At 43.6% G+C, this 23110-nt stretch overlaps 1 protein-coding gene across 1 annotated transcript in view; it reads right to left on the reverse strand.

Moving 5' to 3' along the window:
• Positions 1 to 214: 214 nt before the first annotated feature.
• The window catches only part of lamb1a (laminin, beta 1a), a 41213-nt gene continuing 18317 nt past the window's right edge, over positions 215 to 23110 (reverse strand). The window contains exons 16-33 of the mRNA XM_067591048.1: positions 22322 to 22442; positions 20258 to 20459; positions 18978 to 19121; positions 17576 to 17807; positions 16737 to 16900; positions 12389 to 12613; positions 11949 to 12166; positions 11554 to 11650; positions 9767 to 10136; positions 9503 to 9687; positions 9063 to 9304; positions 8441 to 8647; positions 8220 to 8364; positions 7687 to 7894; positions 7366 to 7507; positions 7054 to 7230; positions 6106 to 6265; positions 215 to 967 (exon numbers count right to left, since the gene is read on the reverse strand). Of these exons, the coding sequence (XP_067447149.1) occupies positions 828 to 967; positions 6106 to 6265; positions 7054 to 7230; positions 7366 to 7507; positions 7687 to 7894; positions 8220 to 8364; positions 8441 to 8647; positions 9063 to 9304; positions 9503 to 9687; positions 9767 to 10136; positions 11554 to 11650; positions 11949 to 12166; positions 12389 to 12613; positions 16737 to 16900; positions 17576 to 17807; positions 18978 to 19121; positions 20258 to 20459; positions 22322 to 22442 (3379 nt within the window). The 3' untranslated portion in view covers positions 215 to 827. The remainder of the gene's footprint in view (positions 968 to 6105; positions 6266 to 7053; positions 7231 to 7365; positions 7508 to 7686; positions 7895 to 8219; positions 8365 to 8440; positions 8648 to 9062; positions 9305 to 9502; positions 9688 to 9766; positions 10137 to 11553; positions 11651 to 11948; positions 12167 to 12388; positions 12614 to 16736; positions 16901 to 17575; positions 17808 to 18977; positions 19122 to 20257; positions 20460 to 22321; positions 22443 to 23110) is intronic.

The raw sequence follows: 23110 nt of genomic DNA on the forward strand, positions 1-23110 counted from the left end.
ATTGATTATTAATTGGAGCATGATTGATTCTTTGCTGTAATCTGACATGAAACTGGCAGTGAGGTAATTATTCTGTTTACTGTGTAGTTTTACAGATGACATTTGAAATGATTTTAGTAAAACAAACTAAACTCCTTTCAGCTCTAAGAGAAATAAAACAAACTATCTGAAGACATGAACAGACATGTAACCTGGTGAATCAACGCACTCGGTGTCATTTCAACCAGAACTTTTTATTAAAAATCATTTTGGGTTCAAAGTTTTGGCCACGTAGAAAAAACCCCAAAACAAAACAGGAAGTAAAAACTGTTGCAGTCACATGGTTCAACATTCAGACATTTAAACTATTAGTGAAAGTCAGTTATTTGGATTTCATTACATTCACGAAGACATTCAACACATTTCAAACATACACTGAACGTCTGATTATCGTGTTATTTCTCATTTGATAAACCGACCAATTAAATTCATCCATGTCTGATCACTTCGATCAGTTTCAGCTTGTTTTCCAATCACAATCTGACCTGAATGTTTCTTTCAGACGAACACTGAGACATGCAAAACTTAAAATGTCCACTTTGGAAATTAGCTGTTGATTAAATGTTCAGTATCTTTGTAAGAGTGAGATCATTAGAGAAATAAAATGAAATAAAATATTTGGTTTCATTCAGACACAAGCGTTTAATTTTGGAATTAAAATATTTAACTTTTGGTCTTTTTCTTCTTTGCCTGTTTCAGGTCACAGAGGAACTATGAGGGCAGTGATCACACCTCTGATTGGCTGTAGAAGTGACCTGTGACCATAGAACAGACAGGTGACCTTTGACCTAGAACAGACAGGTGCTGTAGACGGTCACCTTGTTGCTGATCTGCTGCAGCAGCTCCTTCACTGCTGCCTCCAGCTCCACCAGCTGCTCTGCTTTCACCTCTAGAGTCCGCTGGTTGTCGTCATACGACTTCTCCAGATCTGCAACAGGAAACAGGAAGTTTTTTAAGAACTATTGCTTATTGAACAGTTGTTGCAGTGACTGGAACTATTTCTTGTTTAACAACAGTTGTTGCAGTGACTGGAACTATTTCTTGTTTAACAGTCAGTGCAGTGACTGGAACTATTTCTTGTTTAACAATAGTTGTTGCAGTAACTGGAACTATTTCTTGTTTAACAATAGTTGTTGCAGTGACTGGAACTATTTCTTGTTTAACAACAGTCAGTGCAGTAACTGGAACTATTTCTTGTTTAACAACAGTCAGTGCAGTGACTGGAACTATTTCTTGTTTAACAACAGTCAGTGCAGTGACTGGAACTATTTCTTGTTTAACAATAGTTGTTGCAGTGACTGGAACTATTTCTTGTTTAACAATAGTTGTTGCAGTGACTGGAACTATTTTTTGTTTAACAACAGTCAGTGCAGTGACTGGAACTATTTCTTGTTTAACAATAGTTGTTGCAGTGACTGGAACTATTTCTTGTTTAACAACAGTCAGTGCAGTGACTGGAACTATTTCTTGTTTAACAATAGTTGTTGCAGTAACTGGAACTATTTCTTGTTTAACAATAGTTGTTGCAGTGACTGGAACTATTTCTTGTTTAACAGTCAGTGCAGTGACTGGAACTATTTCTTGTTTAACAACAGTTGTTGCAGTAACTGGAACTATTTCTTGTTTAACAACAGTTGTTGCAGTGACTGGAACTATTTCTTGTTTAACAGTCAGTGCAGTGACTGGAACTATTTCTTGTTTAACAACAGTCAGTGCAGTGACTGGAACTATTTCTTGTTTAACAACAGTCAGTGCAGTGACTGGAACTATTTCTTGTTTAACAACAGTCAGTGCAGTGACTGGAACTATTTCTTGTTTAACAACAGTCAGTGCAGTGACTGGAACTATTTCTTGTTGAACAATAGTTGTTGCAGTGACTGGAACTATTTCTTGTTTAACAATAGTTGTTGCAGTAACTGGAACTATTTCTTGTTTAACAACAGTCAGTGCAGTGACTGGAACTATTTTTTGTTTAACAACAGTCAGTGCAGTGACTGGAACTATTTCTTGTTTAACAACAGTCAGTGCAGTGACTGGAACTATTTCTTGTTGAACAATAGTTGTTGCAGTGACTGGAACTATTTCTTGTTTAACAACAGTTGTTGCAGTGACTGGAACTATTTCTTGTTTAACAATAGTTGTTGCAGTGACTGGAACTATTTCTTGTTTAACAGTCAGTGCAGTGACTGGAACTATTTCTTGTTTAACAATAGTTGTTGCAGTAACTGGAACTATTTCTTGTTTAACAACAGTCAGTGCAGTGACTGGAACTATTTTTTGTTTAACAACAGTCAGTGCAGTGACTGGAACTATTTCTTGTTTAACAACAGTCAGTGCAGTGACTGGAACTATTTCTTGTTGAACAATAGTTGTTGCAGTGACTGGAACTATTTCTTGTTTAACAACAGTTGTTGCAGTGACTGGAACTATTTCTTGTTTAACAACAGTTGTTGCAGTGACTGGAACTATTTCTTGTTTAACAGTCAGTGCAGTGACTGGAACTATTTCTTGTTTAACAATAGTTGTTGCAGTAACTGGAACTATTTCTTGTTTAACAATAGTTGTTGCAGTGACTGGAACTATTTCTTGTTTAACAACAGTCAGTGCAGTAACTGGAACTATTTCTTGTTTAACAACAGTCAGTGCAGTGACTGGAACTATTTCTTGTTTAACAACAGTCAGTGCAGTGACTGGAACTATTTCTTGTTTAACAATAGTTGTTGCAGTAACTGGAACTATTTCTTGTTTAACAATAGTTGTTGCAGTGACTGGAACTATTTCTTGTTTAACAATAGTTGTTGCAGTGACTGGAACTATTTCTTGTTTAACAGTCAGTGCAGTGACTGGAACTATTTCTTGTTTAACAACAGTTGTTGCAGTAACTGGAACTATTTCTTGTTTAACAACAGTTGTTGCAGTGACTGGAACTATTTCTTGTTTAACAATAGTTGTTGCAGTAACTGGAACTATTTCTTGTTTAACAACAGTCAGTGCAGTGACTGGAACTATTTTTTGTTTAACAACAGTCAGTGCAGTGACTGGAACTATTTCTTGTTTAACAACAGTCAGTGCAGTGACTGGAACTATTTCTTGTTGAACAATAGTTGTTGCAGTGACTGGAACTATTTCTTGTTTAACAACAGTTGTTGCAGTGACTGGAACTATTTCTTGTTTAACAACAGTTGTTGCAGTGACTGGAACTATTTCTTGTTTAACAATAGTTGTTGCAGTAACTGGAACTATTTCTTGTTTAACAATAGTTGTTGCAGTGACTGGAACTATTTCTTGTTTAACAACAGTCAGTGCAGTAACTGGAACTATTTCTTGTTTAACAACAGTCAGTGCAGTGACTGGAACTATTTCTTGTTTAACAACAGTCAGTGCAGTGACTGGAACTATTTCTTGTTTAACAATAGTTGTTGCAGTAACTGGAACTATTTCTTGTTTAACAATAGTTGTTGCAGTGACTGGAACTATTTCTTGTTTAACAATAGTTGTTGCAGTGACTGGAACTATTTCTTGTTTAACAGTCAGTGCAGTGACTGGAACTATTTCTTGTTTAACAACAGTTGTTGCAGTAACTGGAACTATTTCTTGTTTAACAACAGTTGTTGCAGTGACTGGAACTATTTCTTGTTTAACAGTCAGTGCAGTGACTGGAACTATTTCTTGTTTAACAACAGTCAGTGCAGTGACTGGAACTATTTCTTGTTTAACAACAGTCAGTGCAGTGACTGGAACTATTTCTTGTTTAACAACAGTCAGTGCAGTGACTGGAACTATTTCTTGTTTAACAACAGTCAGTGCAGTGACTGGAACTATTTCTTGTTTAACAACAGTCAGTGCAGTGACTGGAACTATTTCTTGTTTAACAACAGTCAGTGCAGTGACTGGAACTATTTCTTGTTTAACAACAGTCAGTGCAGTGACTGGAACTATTTCTTGTTTAACAACAGTCAGTGCAGTAACTGGAACTATTTCTTGTTGAACAATAGTTGTTGCAGTGACTGGAACTATTTCTTGTTTAACAACAGTTGTTGCAGTGACTGGAACTATTTCTTGTTTAACAACAGTTGTTGCAGTGACTGGAACTATTTCTTGTTTAACAGTCAGTGCAGTGACTGGAACTATTTCTTGTTTAACAATAGTTGTTGCAGTAACTGGAACTATTTCTTGTTTAACAATAGTTGTTGCAGTGACTGGAACTATTTCTTGTTTAACAACAGTCAGTGCAGTAACTGGAACTATTTCTTGTTTAACAACAGTCAGTGCAGTGACTGGAACTATTTCTTGTTTAACAACAGTCAGTGCAGTGACTGGAACTATTTCTTGTTTAACAATAGTTGTTGCAGTAACTGGAACTATTTCTTGTTTAACAATAGTTGTTGCAGTGACTGGAACTATTTCTTGTTTAACAATAGTTGTTGCAGTGACTGGAACTATTTCTTGTTTAACAGTCAGTGCAGTGACTGGAACTATTTCTTGTTTAACAACAGTTGTTGCAGTAACTGGAACTATTTCTTGTTTAACAACAGTTGTTGCAGTGACTGGAACTATTTCTTGTTTAACAATAGTTGTTGCAGTAACTGGAACTATTTCTTGTTTAACAACAGTCAGTGCAGTGACTGGAACTATTTTTTGTTTAACAACAGTCAGTGCAGTGACTGGAACTATTTCTTGTTTAACAACAGTCAGTGCAGTGACTGGAACTATTTCTTGTTGAACAATAGTTGTTGCAGTGACTGGAACTATTTCTTGTTTAACAACAGTTGTTGCAGTGACTGGAACTATTTCTTGTTTAACAACAGTTGTTGCAGTGACTGGAACTATTTCTTGTTTAACAATAGTTGTTGCAGTAACTGGAACTATTTCTTGTTTAACAATAGTTGTTGCAGTGACTGGAACTATTTCTTGTTTAACAACAGTCAGTGCAGTAACTGGAACTATTTCTTGTTTAACAACAGTCAGTGCAGTGACTGGAACTATTTCTTGTTTAACAACAGTCAGTGCAGTGACTGGAACTATTTCTTGTTTAACAATAGTTGTTGCAGTAACTGGAACTATTTCTTGTTTAACAATAGTTGTTGCAGTGACTGGAACTATTTCTTGTTTAACAATAGTTGTTGCAGTGACTGGAACTATTTCTTGTTTAACAGTCAGTGCAGTGACTGGAACTATTTCTTGTTTAACAACAGTTGTTGCAGTAACTGGAACTATTTCTTGTTTAACAACAGTTGTTGCAGTGACTGGAACTATTTCTTGTTTAACAGTCAGTGCAGTGACTGGAACTATTTCTTGTTTAACAACAGTCAGTGCAGTGACTGGAACTATTTCTTGTTTAACAACAGTCAGTGCAGTGACTGGAACTATTTCTTGTTTAACAACAGTCAGTGCAGTGACTGGAACTATTTCTTGTTTAACAACAGTCAGTGCAGTGACTGGAACTATTTCTTGTTTAACAACAGTCAGTGCAGTGACTGGAACTATTTCTTGTTTAACAACAGTCAGTGCAGTGACTGGAACTATTTCTTGTTTAACAACAGTCAGTGCAGTAACTGGAACTATTTCTTGTTGAACAATAGTTGTTGCAGTGACTGGAACTATTTCTTGTTTAACAACAGTCAGTGCAGTGACTGGAACTATTTCTTGTTGAACAATAGTTGTTGCAGTAACTGGAACTATTTCTTGTTTAACAACAGTTGTTGCAGTGACTGGAACTATTTCTTGTTTAACAGTCAGTGCAGTGACTGGAACTATTTCTTGTTTAACAACAGTTGTTGCAGTGACTGGAACTATTTCTTGTTTAACAGTCAGTGCAGTGACTGGAACTATTTCTTGTTTAACAACAGTTGTTGCAGTGACTGGAACTATTTCTTGTTTAACAACAGTTGTTGCAGTGACTGGAACTATTTCTTGTTTAACAGTCAGTGCAGTGACTGGAACTATTTCTTGTTTAACAACAGTTGTTGCAGTAACTGGAACTATTGAACTTCTAGTCTAACGGAGGACTGTTGTGTCCAGATGGGACATTCTCAGGGTGAAGATGTGATGTCAGTGTGATGTCACCTTTCAGCAGCTGCAGCTTTTTGCTGGCCTGCAGCAGCAGCTCTTTAGCTTCCTGCTGCAGTGACTCCGCCCTCTTCTTGGCGTCGGCCACACCCCCTGCCTTCTGGCCAATCAGCTGCTCCACAGTGGTGTACTTATCCTTCAGCTCAGAGTCCAGGTCCTAAACACACACAGATTCATGACATTTGGGTTTATTCTTTTTGACCTTAACTTGTAGAAGAAGAAGACCAAGAAGAAGACTAACAACAACAACAACAACAACAACAACAACAACAACTGGTCAACAGAAACTGGAAACGCTTAAATATCATATTGGCCCAAACATAAGAACACCGTGATTATTAGACGACTCTTCCTTTTCCAACAGCTGTTTTTGCATTAAAAAAGAACGTAAATCCAACATTTGTGTAACTTTATCAGTTGCACTCCTGACGTATCAAAGTTATTTTCTCCGGTGGTTTTGAGCTCCTCGTCATCTGTGACAACAGTATTTCTTGGCTGCTTGACAGATGATTCAAACCCCAAAACATTTCTGCAGCAGAGACGTCAAAAGACACTTTTGACTCATTTTCACTCGTCATGAATTTATTTTCTCTGCAGCAGAAAAACACGTCACACAAGTTAAACTGAGCCAGCAAACACTTTCAGTGCCGACTGAGTCTAACAGACTGGAAGAAACTCGCTAGCCTAGCAACATTAATCCTACAAACAACCCAGAATGCATCACTCTCTGTAGGAGCCGGTGTTACAGCGGTACTCTTTCCATTCAACAAGAATCTCTGATCTTATGAGCACGTAATCATCTCGTCCTCAAAAATAAGACGATGGCCATTTTTTAAAATGTAATGTATGTATTTTATATTCAGGACAATGCGGTAATCTGCAGGTGTGTTCACTGAGCCGCCCTGCCGCGGATTAATTGGTTACATTCTGAGACGGTAAACTCACCTTCTTGACCTCCTCTGCCATCTTTCCGATGCTCGCTGCATCCTGATTGGTCCGTTCGGCACTCAGTGTGGCATTCAGAGTTTTGTCTCTCAGCAGTGTCACATCCTGCTCGAGCCGTTGCAGCCTCTGGGTGGCGTTGTTCAGCTTCACCTCTGCATCTGCTGTCTCCGACTTCACCTGCATGCAACACAGACAGACAACACGTTACCTTCATGTTTCTGATGTGAATCAGTGAAGTAAACGTTACTGTAGCTCACTGAAAGGTTTAGAATATGTTTGAACATGACGTCAGTAAAGTAACGGAGGACTGACAGAGGACAGCAGGTTGTTGGTGTTCCGGATGTCTGCGGTGGCCTGCTGGATGGCGCTGCTGGCGGCGGTCTGAGCTCTCTGAGCTTCTTGCAGAGCTTGTTTCACCTTCTCTGCAGAGTCCTTCACATCCGCCGCCTCCTCACTGGAACACAGGAAGTTTGTTACTGAAGACTATTCATGTCTTTTGAAGACAAATAGGTCTGAATGTTTCAGTGGAGGGTTTTGAGTTAAAGTCCGATCTACCAGCTGGATCTCATAGCGGACTAAAACAGAGATAAGTGAGTGCAGGTTAACGGTCCTGGATGAACAGGTGGGACTCACCTGGCTCGACGAGCCTGGTCCAACAGGTTCTCAGCTCTCTGGATGTCGTCAGCGCTCTGCTGCAAGATGTCTCCCACGTGTCCCAGCTCTCCGACCTTCTGCCGGATCTCGTCAGTCAGGTTCTGCAGCTGAGCCGGCGTGGTTGGCATCTGCATGGCCAGAACCTCGTTAGCCACCAGCTCGATGCTCTCCAGGTCCGCCGCATCCTCTGAAATGACAGGTCACACTGTTACAGGTTGGACCACTGAGTCTGAAGACCTCGTCTGCAGAAAGGCAACCTTGTCGTTTTTATGAAGCTTTGGCCACACAGTTCAAGCAGGATGACTCATTGTGTCTGATTGGATCCACTGGTTTCACTGGGATCTGTTCCTTGGCTCTGATCTCTGATCAACATCTGAACTTTTTGTGTTTGTTTTTGTTCTGATGTTGAAAACAGGACTACAAAATAAAACCCACAACAGGAAGTGAGAACATACGTGTCGTAACATTTCAGACGTGATGTTTAGTCATGTGAACAGGAAGTGAGGACGTACGTGTGAGGAAGTCTCTGATCTGTCTGATGAGGTTTCTCAGCTCCTCGTTGCTCTGGTCGACTTTCTGTTTGGTTCTGTTGGTCTTCATGAGGACGTCGTGAGCGCTCAGCTTCGCCTCGTCTGCCTTCAGTTTGGCCTCAGACACCTAAAGGAGAAAACAGGTGAGAAGATCCACTACAGTTCACCAGAACCAGAACCAGGACCATAGAGATCAGACTCACCATCTTGGAGAGCCGCTCCACTTCCTCCATGGCGCTGAGGATTTCCTGTTCAGAGTCCTGAGCTTTCTGCCAGCTGCTGCGAGCCTTCATCACCACACCGTCACATCCGTCCCCTCCACACCTGGTCCCGCCTTCAGAGTCCACACAGCCCAGACCTCCACAGGGGGACGCCGAGCACAAGTCCTGACCTGCCAGGCTGCCACAGGTCTGCGAGATCCACAACACACCACAACTTAAATATTGAAGAGTTAAAGACGCAGAAATCTGTGTGTCTGATCAAAACACACAGAGGAAGCTGGAGATCAATGTCAACATATATGTTCACTTCAACTCAGTTCACTGAGTCTTTGCTCTCTGTGATAAAAAGTCTTTATAGAACATCATTTATTTGTTAATCTAACCGGGAAATCTCTTCAGGTAGTGTTGAGTAGTTCACACACATTATAAAAATAATAATATCCAACATATTCACATGTAGCACAACATGAGGCCTGAGATTCATAAAGGGCCGACTGACGATTCCTGTCATTCTGTAAACTGCTGCCATAAAATCAAACATCTGCTCGTCTGCTGCTTTGTTTGTTTGTGTTGTTTGTGTTGTTGTTGCATCAGCGTCTCCTACCTTGTGGCTAAGCTCTGATAGGTCCAGAGTCTGCAGCTCTCCTGCCAGGTCGTCCAGTCTCTGAGCATGCTCAGTGTGTCTCCTGAGGAACTCGTCTCCTGATTGGTTTATCTTGTCCTCTGTGAGCTGCCGTAGATGGGCAGAGCTTTCCACCGGGCTGTCAGGGTCAATGGTGGAGGCGTTCGCTCGAGCTTCAGCTGCCTGAGACTGCAGGAAGTACTTAGTGATGCTGTCGGTCGCCCCTGGCAACAGACAGGAAGTAGGAACAGCTCAGAGGTTTAGTTAAATTCTAACAAAGTTCTTAAAGAATCCTGCACATTTCAGTTTCAAACTCTGCTCACAGGGGGCCGCAGAGCGCAGGTGCTGGACCTCTTTAAACCTATTTAGCAGCATGCTAGCAGCTAGTGTTCTGACCTTTGACCTTCAGTTTGACCTCTCACCTCTGATGTCAGAGTTCTTGATGAATTCAACCTGGTCCAGCAGCTCCTGAACCGTCCGCTCCAGTTTCTGAGCATCTGATATCACTGAGTCCAGTTTCCTGTCCACATGGCCGTCCCCCTCCTGAACCTGGACCAGAGTCTGCTCTGTGTGGTTCAATGCCCGGCTCAGGGCCCCCATCAGGTCACTGAGGGACACACAGAGGTCAGAGATCATGTCTAAATTCATCTAAGAAGGTTTATTCTCCAGATTAAATATAATCTCACCTGGCCTGCTGCAGCAGCTCTTGGATCTCACTCAGTGGTTGGGAGGCGGGGTTCTGGTTCAGGATGACCCGGATGTCAGCGGTGCTCCTCTCCATGCTGTCAATGGACTTCCTGTACGGCCCGCTGACTCCGCTGGCTTTGATGGTGTTGACCTTGTTGACGAGGCGGTGCGTCTGATTGGTCAGCTGACCGATGACGGCGTCCCATTCGGCGAAGCACTGGTGGCAGCGGCGGCAGTCGGGGAAGGTGCCGGAGAATCCTCGGGCACAGACGTCACAGCGCGGGCCGGACACGCCCTCCACGCACACACAGTGACCGGTGGCTTTGTTGCACTGCTGCTCGGCGATGCCGCGAGCGTCGCAGTCACACGCTGACGAGACACACAGAGACAGTCACAGGTCTGCTGCTTTCTCTTCAGTGCAGATAAAACTTTTCATTTACAGTAAAAACATTAACAGGAAGACCAAACATCTGCTGAGCATCAGTGTGTGTGTGTTAACATCTGGTTTCTATTAAACAGACTTGAAGCTGCTTTCAGCTGCAGACACAACAATAAACTGAGAGGGACGGACGGGTCAGTCTGTGTTTATGAAGTTGTTTCCTGTTCTGTTCTCGTCCTCCTGGTAACTGAATAACCTGAGTTTATTCATACCAGTGCAGAGCCCCTTCAAAACACGCCTGTTCAGAACAGGCCGATTACTTATTATTTCTCAAGAACCACATATATACGTATCAACTGACAAACGTATCAATTGAAACGATAAGGATTTATTAAATTAAAAGGTTTTAATCCAGACAGAAAGTTCACCAGTGAGACTAAACTGAGGTTGAACCGTAGAAGCAGTTTACATCCTTCCATTTGTTGATTTTACTGCCTCCACCTCGTTCTTCTCTCTCAGGCAGTTTAACTGAGCGGGGCCTTTGTTCCACTATATATACACATGTACACATACATACATATACATATATATGTACATACATATATACATATATATACAAACATAAATATATACATAATATATACATATATACATACACACACACACATATACAGACAGACATATATACATATATATATGTCTGTCTGTATATATATATATACATATATACATACATACAGACAGTTTCCTTGTTTTATAAAGAGAGATTTCTTCATCTAAAACAAAATGATCAATAACAGAAATGTTGATTTTAAAGGACAGAACTTGAGAAGTTTACTGTTCAGAGTAAATAAACATAATAAACATGTGAAACGACGTCTTTCTTTCCATTTTCCACCTTTCATTCTTTGTTTTTCTCATCTTTCCTTTCCCTTCTTCCTTCCTTCCCTCTTCATCATACTTCGTCTTTCCTGCTCGTTTCTTGTTCTTATTTTTTCTTTCTTTCTTTTCTTCCATCATTCTGACTTCCCCTCTCTCACTCAGCAGCCGATTGATTCCTTCAGCTCTGCTTCACACTAACAAAGCCTCTTTGTAGATATTTGGAGGTTCAGACAGATCTCCTGTCCCGTCACCATGGCGACAGGCCTACAGGCCTCAGGGAACATCTGGACTTAATATAAGTGGCAGCAGAGGACGCTGGGAGCTGGAATGTTCCCACGATGCAGCGGGGCAGCGGAGGACTCAGATCACAAACTAAACATTGAAGTAGTTTGCCGCTGATGAGGACGACACAAGTTCTTCATCATCATGTTCATCAGGATGTTCCTGTTCGACTGAGCCCACGCGTCAGGAAACCCCGTTCAGATTCTAACAGTAACATGTTGTAACATATGACAGTGAACGTACCGTGACATTCGACCTCTGGGTCTCCCCAGAACAGCTCTCTACACTCGCTGCATGTTCTTCCTCCAAAACCAGGATGACAGGAACACTGACCGCTGATCTGTGGACAAAACCGTCAGAAAGTTTCTGTTCAGAACTCACTGAAGCAGGACTCACAGCTGGAAAACTCTCAACAAGGTTTTAGTTTCATCATCACATCTTTAATCATTTGTTGGGCTACAAAAAAGTCTTTAAAATCCTTTCTGAGGATGTTTCTTATTTCACTAAAGTCAGAAGAAAATTCAGTAAATGAAGCCCTGAGAACACAACGGCTGAACAAACGTTTTCACTTCATGTCATGAAATCTGAAACCTTGAGAAAACATGATAAAGATCAGCAGCTCTTTACAGTCTCCTCACCTCATTGCAGGACGTCCCGTACGAATGTTTGGTGTCGCAGTCGCAGGTCTGACAGCCATGGCCGCTCGCCATGTTCCAGGTGTCAGGCGCGCAGCGGTCGCAGTGCTGACCGATCACGTTAGGAAAGCAGTGACACTGTCCGCTGCGGCGGTCGCAGTGACAGTCGCCAGATGCCGGACAGCTGGAGGAATCGCTGCCCAGCTGGTTACAAACACACTCTGTGGACACAACAACACAGATTTTTATGAACTTTCCCTCCGGATTTCTATCAAAATGTAATTAGAATTATTTTCAGATATTGTCAAAATGTGAGTCGAGACTCAGATCCAGATTCATCAGGATTTCACGGTTACATCAGTTGAGATTTCATCAAGATTCTGAAACTTCAATCAAGGTTTGATTGATTTTCTGCAGTTGCCACGGTAACCCAGTGTACTCACTCCTGCAGTCCTGCAGCAGGGCGTTGCCATAGTAACCCAGCTTGCAGCTCTGGCAGGCGGGGCCTTCGCTGTGGTACAGGCAGCGTAGACACTCGCCAGTTCGGGCGTCACAGGAATCCGGGTCCAACATGTCGATGTTGTTGTTGCATTGACAGGGCTGGCACTGCCCCCCCACCTCACTGGGGTTTCCATAGTAACCAGGAGAGCACTCATCACAGCGAGCACCTGGAGAGAACAGGTGAGGACGAGACAGATTTACAAACATTGTTCATGTCCAACAAACCGTTTAATTTCAACTGTTTTCATGGCTTAAACATTGACTGATGTGTCGGCTGCTGTCACCTCTACCTCTTCAGCTGACACTTCACACCCTTTCAGTGCTTCAACTACAGACACTTCACATCCTTTCAGTGTGTCTTACATCAAGATCCGACCAGGTGCTTCTGTGTCGCGTTCCGGCTGCGACGTGGTTTTGTTCTGTCCTCCGAACTGGAAGCGTTTCAGCGTTTTGGCTGTGGTCAAGCCATCCCCCTTTTAAACTCAGTTGCACTGCTACTACAGTACTTACAGCAGCCCAGTCAAAGCCAAACGAGCGTCTGTAGGCTACCATAATTACTGCAGCAGCAGTGCAACTAAACTTCCAAATTTTGTTGACATGCTCAGATTTTGTTGACGTGGTCATTTTCCTTGATTTTTTCCTTCTACTATGGCTAAGTAGGCTATGTAGTGAAACGTTATCTTTATTTGTTTTAATTGTGTTTATTGTGGATATATGATTGGGAATTTTGAAAACTGACCGGTGGGATCAAGCTGTTACTGTTATGCAACCACATATCTCTAGACTATTCAACTGTTGTAGACTCGATACCAAACTGTCTTAGAATGAATTCTAACAAACTCGCCCTGCCTACTACCCCGCTCACGAACGCACAGTCCTCGACAGCAAAGACAGACGACATCCACTACCTGCATGAGTACTGGAGCACCTGTGTCTTGCCGATCACTGAGACTTGGCTGGACAGTAAATTTGCGCCTAACGAGGTGGAGCCGTCAGGTTTCTCGGCGTTCCGGACTGACCGAGACCCCATCATCTGTCAACATCTGTCTCCTCATCAGGGACAAATGGTGTCAGACAGTTGTGGTGAGAGATCACCTGTGTAGCCCTGACATTGAGCTACTGTGTGTCTTCGACCTTTCCATCTGCCCAGCGAGTTTCCTCTTGACCATGGTATATATTCACCCAATAAGACATTAGAGATTATTTTAAACCTCTCTCAGAAACTTGAGATACTTTCACCTGATGTATCCAAGTTTAGTCTTGGGAATTTTAATAACTGTTCTGCCAAATACTATCAGTATGTTGACTGCCCCAGTAGGAAAAATAAGACCTTCAATGTGTGTTATGGAACTGTGAAAGACGCCTGAACTGCATCCCTGCTCCCAGCGGTAGAAACCTCCTCAAGTTACACTCGGAAATAGATCGAGGTAGAGAACTCATTTACAATATAGCTGAGAAAAACACAAACAACACATCTTAGGCGCCAAGAAACACAGATAAGATACTTAAATAAAAAACAAATTAGTAAAAACACTAACATATTAAAACATAAAATACATAAAAACAATTAAAATTTAAAGAAAATGAGTCAGCTAAAAACAAGAGTAGTTGGAAGTGAAATAAGATGAAATTAAAAATTTAAATTGCCTTTAGGGTAAAAATGAGGTAAGCTTTACAATGTTCTGCATATTATTCCAAGTTGCAGGTGCACAGTGCGAAAAACTGGATTTACCAAGCTCACCTTCCAAGACACCTGCAACGTAATCAAATCATTTGAGCAAGTTTGATACATTAAAAGACAACAACGAAATAATGTAAGGGGGTAAAAAACCAGTGAGGCCCTTATAAATCAATAAAACCCAGTGTTAACATGCCCTACAGAGGGAGAAGGCCACCTAACCCTATCAGACGCTACTACAGAGGGAGAAGATTCACAAAAGGTTTGTCAAAGTGTGGAACAACGACAGCGTGATGGTTTTGTTGGGACATTCCCACTGCACATTATGGGAGGTCTTTAATAGCCCTGATGTTATGATCAGGTTATAGCAGTGTCTGATTACATCAGTTTCTATGAAGACTGTGATACCTACTAAAACCTTTAAAGTCTTTCCTAATGATAAGCCTTGGGTGTCTAACAAATTAAAGAAACTTATAATTCAGAAGAAAAAAGCTTTTAGAAACCAGGATGAAACAGCTAGAAGGGACACACAGAGACAAATAAAAAGACAAAAACAAAGGATAGAGGCCTCTCTGGCATCCGGCAATCCCAGAGAGGCATGGCAGGGAATTAAAACCACGACCAGTGTTCCACATGAGGGAAGGGGAAAACCTACCCTTGTCTTGCATGGTTGTGAGGGACTGGAGATGGAAAACCAGTTCAACACCTTCTTTTGTTGCTTTGAGATTGGCAACAGTGCTGAGGCTGCCACTGTGATGACTGTTGGTGACTTTTGTGATGTTGTGATGAAATGCGTTGTGATTATGATGTAAACCATTTTCCCCATTGGGACAAATGAAGTATCTATCTATCTTAGTAGTAATAAGTAGAGATAATAAGTAGAGATCTTCTGACATACGGCGTCTGTGGCTCAGAAGGTAGAGCGGATCATCCACTAATCAGAAGATTGGTGATTTGATCCCCGGCTCCTCCACACTGCATGTTGAAGTGTCCTCGGACAAGATACTGAACCCCAAATTGCTCCCGAAGGCTAAATTCAGCGGTGTGTGTGTGAATGATTAGATCCTCCTGATGAGCAGATGGCACCTTGTATGGCAGCCATCAGTGTATGAATGGGTGAATGTGACATGTAGTGTAAAAGTGCTTTGAATGGTCAGAAGACTAGAAAGAGTATATATATAAATGCAGTCCATTTACCATTTATGTCAGTAGAATATTTGACTTGGAAACAAAAGGCGAAAGTTGGTGATTCATGCGTCTGTCAGCAGCTGATTTAAATCTCAACATCTTATTTCCCACCGTAATTACAGACCTGCAGTCACATCACATTCCTGCACTCAGCCTCTGTTTACATCACAAAGCTGCTTCTCTTTAAATTAAAACCCTGTTTGTCTCTGCAGCAGCTGTTTGACTCCAACAGAAACCCAGAGAACGAGTCCTGAGGCTGAACTCACGTTAAATATTCTTCATGTTGTTTCACATCTGATGTTTTATCCTGTTTCTGCTTTAAAAAATACTTTCCGTATTCACCTCAGTGTTAATTAAATCTAACTTCTGTATTCACCTCAGTGTTAAAGGTCACAAAAAGAAAAAATATGCACTGACCTCAAACTTGGAAGCTGTAAGTTTTGCCAAGTTTTATGCTGTTTTACTTTATTTAGCCTGTTGAACTTGGCGTTAGCATGTTGCACGGCTAATATGGCTAGCGATAATGGACTAATGTTGTAATATTGAGGGACAGTAAAGAGAAACTGTGTGAACGTTAAGCCTCATTTGAAGCCAACTAAATACTGACTGTAGTAGGTTGGATGGTGTTTTTTTCAGCTAGCTTTGTTGTTACATGTTAGCCTGTTCTGATCCATGGTCCTCGCCGGTATGTGTTGGCACCTACATCCTGTTAGACGTGAACTTAGCTTTATGGCACTTATTTGCGTTGTGCTCTCTCTATGACTAGATCCCTGCTTGTGTTGTATCAACTCTCAGATGTACGTCACTTTGGATAAAAGCGTCTACTAAATGAAATTGTAAATTGTATGTGTGTGTTGCTGCTGTAAATGTTCTTGATAGACATGCCATGCAGGTAACAATACATGTGTGAAAAAGAAATGGTCAAACTGCAGGACTTCTTTTGCTGGTAACATTGTGTAACTTTGATTAGCAAGGAGCAACTAACTTGCTCAGACCATAAAGTGGCTCACTGTGGGCCACGTCCATTCTGATCCTCAGATACACTTAGCATTAACGTTATACTAGTATTAGTGACACTACTGCAGCTCCGTTGCAGTTCCAGTATGAATATGAATACTGTCAACGGCCCTCCGTCTCTCTTGTTGTAGTCATGTGGCCGGAGATTCACGCCTGTTTCCAGAGTGAGGAGCTGCAGCTCATTTGCAAACACACAGAAACAGCCCATGGAGAACAGGACTGGAACAGAGGGGCATGGAGGCGTTGCTAGAACGCATAATCTCAGTGGTATTTTCAGCAAAAAAACTTCAAAGACATGTTTTGGGGACCTCACAGAGCTATATTAACTTACTGAAAAGGAGTATAAAATGTCACCTTTAACAAAGTTTAACCTCTGTATTCACCTCAGTGTTAATAAAGTTTTTTACCTCTATATCCAGTGTTGCAGACACAGATGGCCTGCTGGGAGTCGTCGCCGCGGTAACAACTTCCTGCAAACTGGCGCAGGCTGCCCGGGCCGTCAGGACACATACAGGGACGACAGTGGTCACCTGACCCCAGCACCGGGTCACCATAGTAACCATCTAGACACCTGATCAGAGGTGAGACAGGAAGTGATGAGGAGAACTGTTAAATGAAGATTCAGTTTCTTTAAGATGACATCAACATTACAAGTGCTGCGTCCCTGTCACACCTGAACGAGCCGTTCAAGCTGCACATGAACATGTTGGATACAGAAGCAACCACCTGCTGCTCAAAGCAACAAAGCTTCACCTGAAGCTCCACCTGGACTGAGCTGGTGCTCACGCAGGGGAAAGGATGCCCGGGTCAGGACTTGTCCATCACCATGACAACACTGTAGTGATGTCAGCTCAGATGGTGAGGACCCTGAGTGATGAACTGTTGCTCTGAGAAAACACGGCAGTAGAAGCTCCTGTAGATTCCTCCTGTACATCCGGAGGATTCAGGCAACCGGACCCCAGAATCTGGCAACTAGACCCCAGAATCTGGCAACTAGACCCCAGAATCTGGCAACCAGACCCCAGAATCTGGCAACCAGACCCCAGAATCTGGCAACTAGACCCCAGAATCTGGCAACCGGACCCCAGACTCTGGCAACCAGACCCCAGAATCTGGCAACCGGACCCCAGACTCTGGCAACCAGACCCCAGAATCTGGCAACCGGACCCCAGAATCTGGCAACCGGACCCCAGACCTCTGCAACTAGTCCCCAGTTTATCAGTGTTATATGACAGTTGTGACTCACCTCTCACAGCTGTATCCTGTGCTGTGGTCCCTGCAGTCGAGGCAGCGTCCGGTGTGGGTGTCGCAGTCCTCGGTGTGTCCATTACAGGAGCAGGGTCGGCAGGCAGGGAAGCCCCAGTGGCCCGGCAGACATCGGTCACACTGACGACCGTATGCTCCCGAAACACAGACACACTGACCGGTCAGCTGATCGCAGAACGGACTCTGTGAACCCTGAGGGTCACACTCACATGCTGCAAACACAAAAACCATAAACCCACACTGTTTTAATGGTTCATGACTGTAGGATAACTGAAATTATAAAGACATCATCAGGGGGACAAGCATGATATCCAATACATTACTGTGTACTACTTATTAACCTTCCACATTCATGTTCATGTGTCTTTCTCCTCCTAAACCTTGAGTCAGACTGAAGCACAGATTTATTTGGTGGATGTGCATCTTGTTTTTGAGATGAGAGTTGGTAAAGTGAAATTAACCGTATCAACAACTATTTCTGACCTCTTCAACATCCTTATTTTCTACACAAGAGATTCTGTCATTAAGTCAATCAATATATACACACACACACACACACACACACACACATATATATATATATGTGTGTGTGTGTGTATATGTGCATATATATATATGTATATATATATATATAGGGTACTGTGCAAAAATTTTCGGCACTTGAGATATTCAGATTCTTATCTATTATGCAGGGAGATGTCTGAAGGGCTCCAAATTTATTCTGCAGCATGACATCGACCACAAACATACAGTCAGAGTCATAAAGAACCATCTTCAGTGACAAGAAGAACAAGGAGTCCTGCAACAGATGGTTCGGCCCCCACAGAGCCTTGATCTCAACATCATGGAGTCAGTCTGGGATTAACATGAAGAGACAGAAGCAGCTGAGACGCCTGAATCCACAGAACAACTGAAACTAGTTCTCCAACCAACCTGACCAGTACCATGAAAAACTGTGTGCAGGTGTACCGAGGAATGCCGGTGTTGTTTTAAAGGCAAAGCATGGTCACACCAGATATTGATTTCATTGAGGTTTCTTGTCTTTTCTGCACTTTGTATGAAGTTAATTGATAAATAAAAACTATTAGCCTAATGGAATTATTTTTGTGAGCATCCTCACTTTACTTTTAGTGTCTAAAACTTTTGCACAGTACTGTATATATATATATAAAAGTTTGGACACCAAACATTTGATTGATACTGTATATTGATAATAGTCATAAGTCCTATTATATATGATTGTGACTGAACCTCTGCAGCTGTTCTCTTCTGCAAACCGGAATGTAGCCGGAGCACAAATACAGAATGTTGTCATTGTCGATCATACATGCATATCTTAATGATAATTATCAGTATGTATTGATTATAAATCACGTGATTACCTCTGCAGCCGTTGGGTCCGAACTGGAATGTAGCCGGAGCACATCTGTCACAGTTCCTGCCCACCACATTGGGTCGACATTGACACTGACCCCCGTTGGGATCACACACAGTACTCAGAGAGCCCTGAGGGTCACACTGGCATTCTGGGAAATGAAGTCAAACACAGGACAGATGTTAAACAATACAAAGACGACAATAAACTCTCCTTCACAGCCACAGATCCTGTGAGCGCTGATGACAAATTTATGAGCTGAGAGGTGTGACGATGTTTCTGGAATGTGAAGAGGAAACTCGTTGAGTCTTGTTCTAGATGTGAAACTGGATGTCGAGGATCAACATGACGGAAACTGTGATGCTGAGAAGATTAACGGAAACAAAAGGAAGGAAAAGAAAGAAAGAAATAATGTAACCACTGAAGAGAAGAGGGCAGAGATCAGAAGATGTTCAGCAGCAGTCAGACTTTATTTCAGAGAAGACGATGTGATGAGAGAGATGTTTAAACCATACAACAGGATCAGCTGACCTGCAGCTCCTCTTTAAACCAATCAAACACAAGCTCTGACCTGCATCATTTCTCCAACAAAAATATTTGAAGTGATTGAGACTGTCTGCAGTGATATTTAGTCTTGAAACAGATCAAATAAACTGAATCTGTTCTGATCCTCTGAGTGGCAGAACCAGGTTTTAATAAACCCTGAGGGGGATTCCTCCTTCCTACTCTCATTCCACAGAGGTCAAGGGTCAGAGTTGAGCAGCAGAGCAGAGACTCATCAGATCTCATGCAGGACCATTTCCATCATCGTCACCTACAACTCCATCAGGTTTGTTCATGCGAGTGTGACATTCATCAAACTTTCATGGATTTTGGAATTTATGGAAGTATTTGTGCAAATGAAATCCAGAAATCGACTTGTGCAACCTTAACATCAATATTATTTAGAGTTCTTCTAAATGACTCATACAAGCCACTAAAGAACAGATCTGTTTTAATTTGCTCAAGAACACGTCAGCAGGTCATAGTTTGAATTCTTGTGGTTCATTTTAACAACAGAGGGCTTAAAACTGAACCTCATATTGCTCCTTAAAGTCTCCTTAAGGTTCATAATGGCTCGTTAAGACTCAAAGATTTGTAAAGGTTCGTAATGGCTCATAAAGGCTCATAAAGAACTGTAAAGACAGGTAAGGGTTAGTAAAGGCTCATAAAGGACCATAAAGAATTGTAAACGATAGTGTGAGATTGTAAAGGTGGAGTCAGCAGGCATAAAGTGGACTGGTGTACCTTTGGCTCCTTGGTGTAGCATGGCGGAGATGCTGAAGATGAAGTTTCTGCAGATGTCGGTCATCGGAGACTTGATGACGCCCTGGCTGTTCTCTAGACAACGATAACGCTGAAAAGTGTCCCAGCCGCTGCTCCCGCTGGAGTCTCCTCCCTCTGATGGCGTGAAGATCTCCAAGTTCTTACAGTGAGGCATCAGCACGATCTGAGAGGAAGAAAACCATGAGACTGACAGAAAGAACACTGTCTACAAGTGTCTTTAACTGATCCTGACTCTGAGGACCCTCAGTAATCCAGGTCTAAAGGTGGTTGTATATTCCTTCAGATATGCTTGTCAGAGGGTGGAAATGCCCATTAAACTCCCTTCCCAACGGTGGATAAGGGGGGGTCATGCATGGCCATTTCTGTAACTCTCCGAAACAGACAAGCTGACATTCACACCCGTTTCACACCGTGATTGTTCAGCTGTGTGAAGGTGAGGAGGGAGTCTGGGTTTCAACTTCTCTCCCTGATCTTCTTTGTCATTCTCGACTATTTCTGTAACTTTTCATGTGAACAAATGAGTGTAACACTATGACTGTGACGGTCGTCTCCCTCCCCTCTCTGCGGCGGTCGTCTCCCTCCCCTCTTTGTGACGGTCGTCTCCCTCCCCTCTCTGCGGCGGTCGTCTCCCTCCCCTCTCTGTGACGGTCGTCTCCCTCCCCTCTCTGTGACGGTCGTCTCCCTCCCCTCTTTGTGACGGTCGTCTCCCTCCCCCCTCTGTGACGGTCGTCTCCCTCCCCTCTCTGCGGCGGTCGTCTCCCTCCCCTCTCTGTGACGGTCGTCTCCCTCCCCTCTCTGTGACGGTCGCCTCCCTCCCCTCTCTGTGACGGTCGCCTCCCTCCCCTCTCTGCGACGGTCGTCTCCCTCCCCTCTCTGTGACGGTCGCCTCCCTCACCTCTCTGTGACGGTCGTCTCCCTCCCCTCTCTGCGACGGTCGCCTCCCTCCCCTCTCTGTGACGGTCGCCTCCCTCACCTCTCTGTGACGGTCGTCTCCCTCCCCTCTCTGCGGCGGTCGTCTCCCTCCCCTCTCTGTGACGGTCGTCTCCCTCCCCTCTCTGTGACGGTCGCCTCCCTCCCCTCTCTGTGACGGTCGTCTCCCTCCCCTCTCTGCGACGGTCGTCTCCCTCCCCTCTCTGTGACGGTCGTCTCCCTCCCCTCTCTGCGACGGTCGTCTCCCTCCCCTCTCTGCGACGGTCGTCTCCCTCCCCTCTCTGCGACGGTCGTCTCCCTCACCTCTCTGTGACGGTCGTCTCCCTCCCCTCTCTGTGACGGTCGCCTCCCTCCCCCCTCTGTGACGGTCGTCTCCCTCCCCTCTCTGTGACGGTCGTCTCCCTCCCCTCTCTGCGACGGTCGTCTCCCTCCCCTCTCTGTGACGGTCGTCTCCCTCCCCTCTCTGCGACGGTCGTCTCCCTCCCCTCTCTGTGACGGTCGCCTCCCTCCCCTCTCTGCGACGGTCGTCTCCCTCCCCTCTCTGCGACGGTCGTCTCCCTCCCCTCTCTGTGACGGTCGTCTCCCTCCCCCCTCTGTGACGGTCGTCTCCCTCCCCTCTCTGCGACGGTCGTCTCCCTCCCCTCTCTGCGACGGTCGTCTCCCTCCCCTCTCTGCGACGGTCGTCTCCCTCCCCTCTCTGTGACGGTCGCCTCCCTCCCCTCTCTGCGACGGTCGTCTCCCTCCCCTCTCTGTGACGGTCGTCTCCCTCCCCTCTCTGCGACGGTCGTCTCCCTCCCCTCTCTGTGAGATCAAGCTTCAGATCTCACAGGACTGATAAATAGTTTTTAGACCCGAAGAAGTTTCTTCAGATATTTAAATGTTTAAATATCGATGTCACATGTAGGTCATATGACTGAGTTACATATAAGTTATTAACATCACTCCCCAACCTCTGCTGTGCTGAGCTTGAGGTCAGAGGTCAGTTATGAGGTCAGAGCCCAGACACCAAACATCAACTTTATACTCACAACTCTAGGAGCTGAACATCATGTCGACATATGGTTTCCTTTATAATTTGTAAATGAGTTTCCTCACCGAGTCGATGAGCGTGTATGGAGACTGGACGTCGCTGAGGGCTGAGTACAGCAGTAGACTGAGGCGGACTGTGTAGTTCAGACCAGATTCAAAACATATTGGTCTGGGAAGAACCACGTACCTGAAGAGAAAGACAGGATGCAGGAAAACCTCTTGACTCACCAAGCAGTTTAAACATTACACTTTATGCTAAACACAACCAGGGGAGCTCTTTAATCAAGATTTAGAGCCAGGAGACGATACTGTAGGAACACTGGTGTGGATCAGGGTCGTGGAACCCTAGTTATGGATCGCAGGCTTCTATGGACCGTGGCTGCAGGGACCCCATGCTGCCGTAGTCCTGCTTGACACCCACACCTGCTATTATTATTATTAGTCATATTTCTATAATTATTATTGTTGCTATTGTTATTATGCTTCTTTGTCTCTCCCTCTTTCTTTCTCTCTCAACCCAGCCGGTCGAGGCAGATGGTGTCCACCTAGAGTCCAGTTCTGGTTGATGTTTCTTCCCGTTAAAGGGGAGTTTTTCCTGCTGCTGTCACCAAGTGCTGCTCATGGGGGAATGTTGGGTCTCTGTAAATTAAAGAGTTCGACCTGCTCTATGTGAAAAAAGCCCTGAGATAACTTCTGTTATGATATGGCACTATATAAATAAAATAGAATAGAAGTGAAGTGAAGTGAAGTGAAGTAAATTGGTGAGATATGTTGACAGAAAACATTTTGCGGACATGTCAGTGTTTCCCTGATATTCATTCTGCAGCAGTGCACCACCGCTTGTAAAATTATGAG

The sequence above is a fragment of the Thunnus thynnus genome, chromosome 5, assembly GCF_963924715.1.
Source record: "Thunnus thynnus chromosome 5, fThuThy2.1, whole genome shotgun sequence".
Taxonomy (NCBI): Eukaryota; Metazoa; Chordata; class Actinopteri; order Scombriformes; family Scombridae; genus Thunnus; species Thunnus thynnus.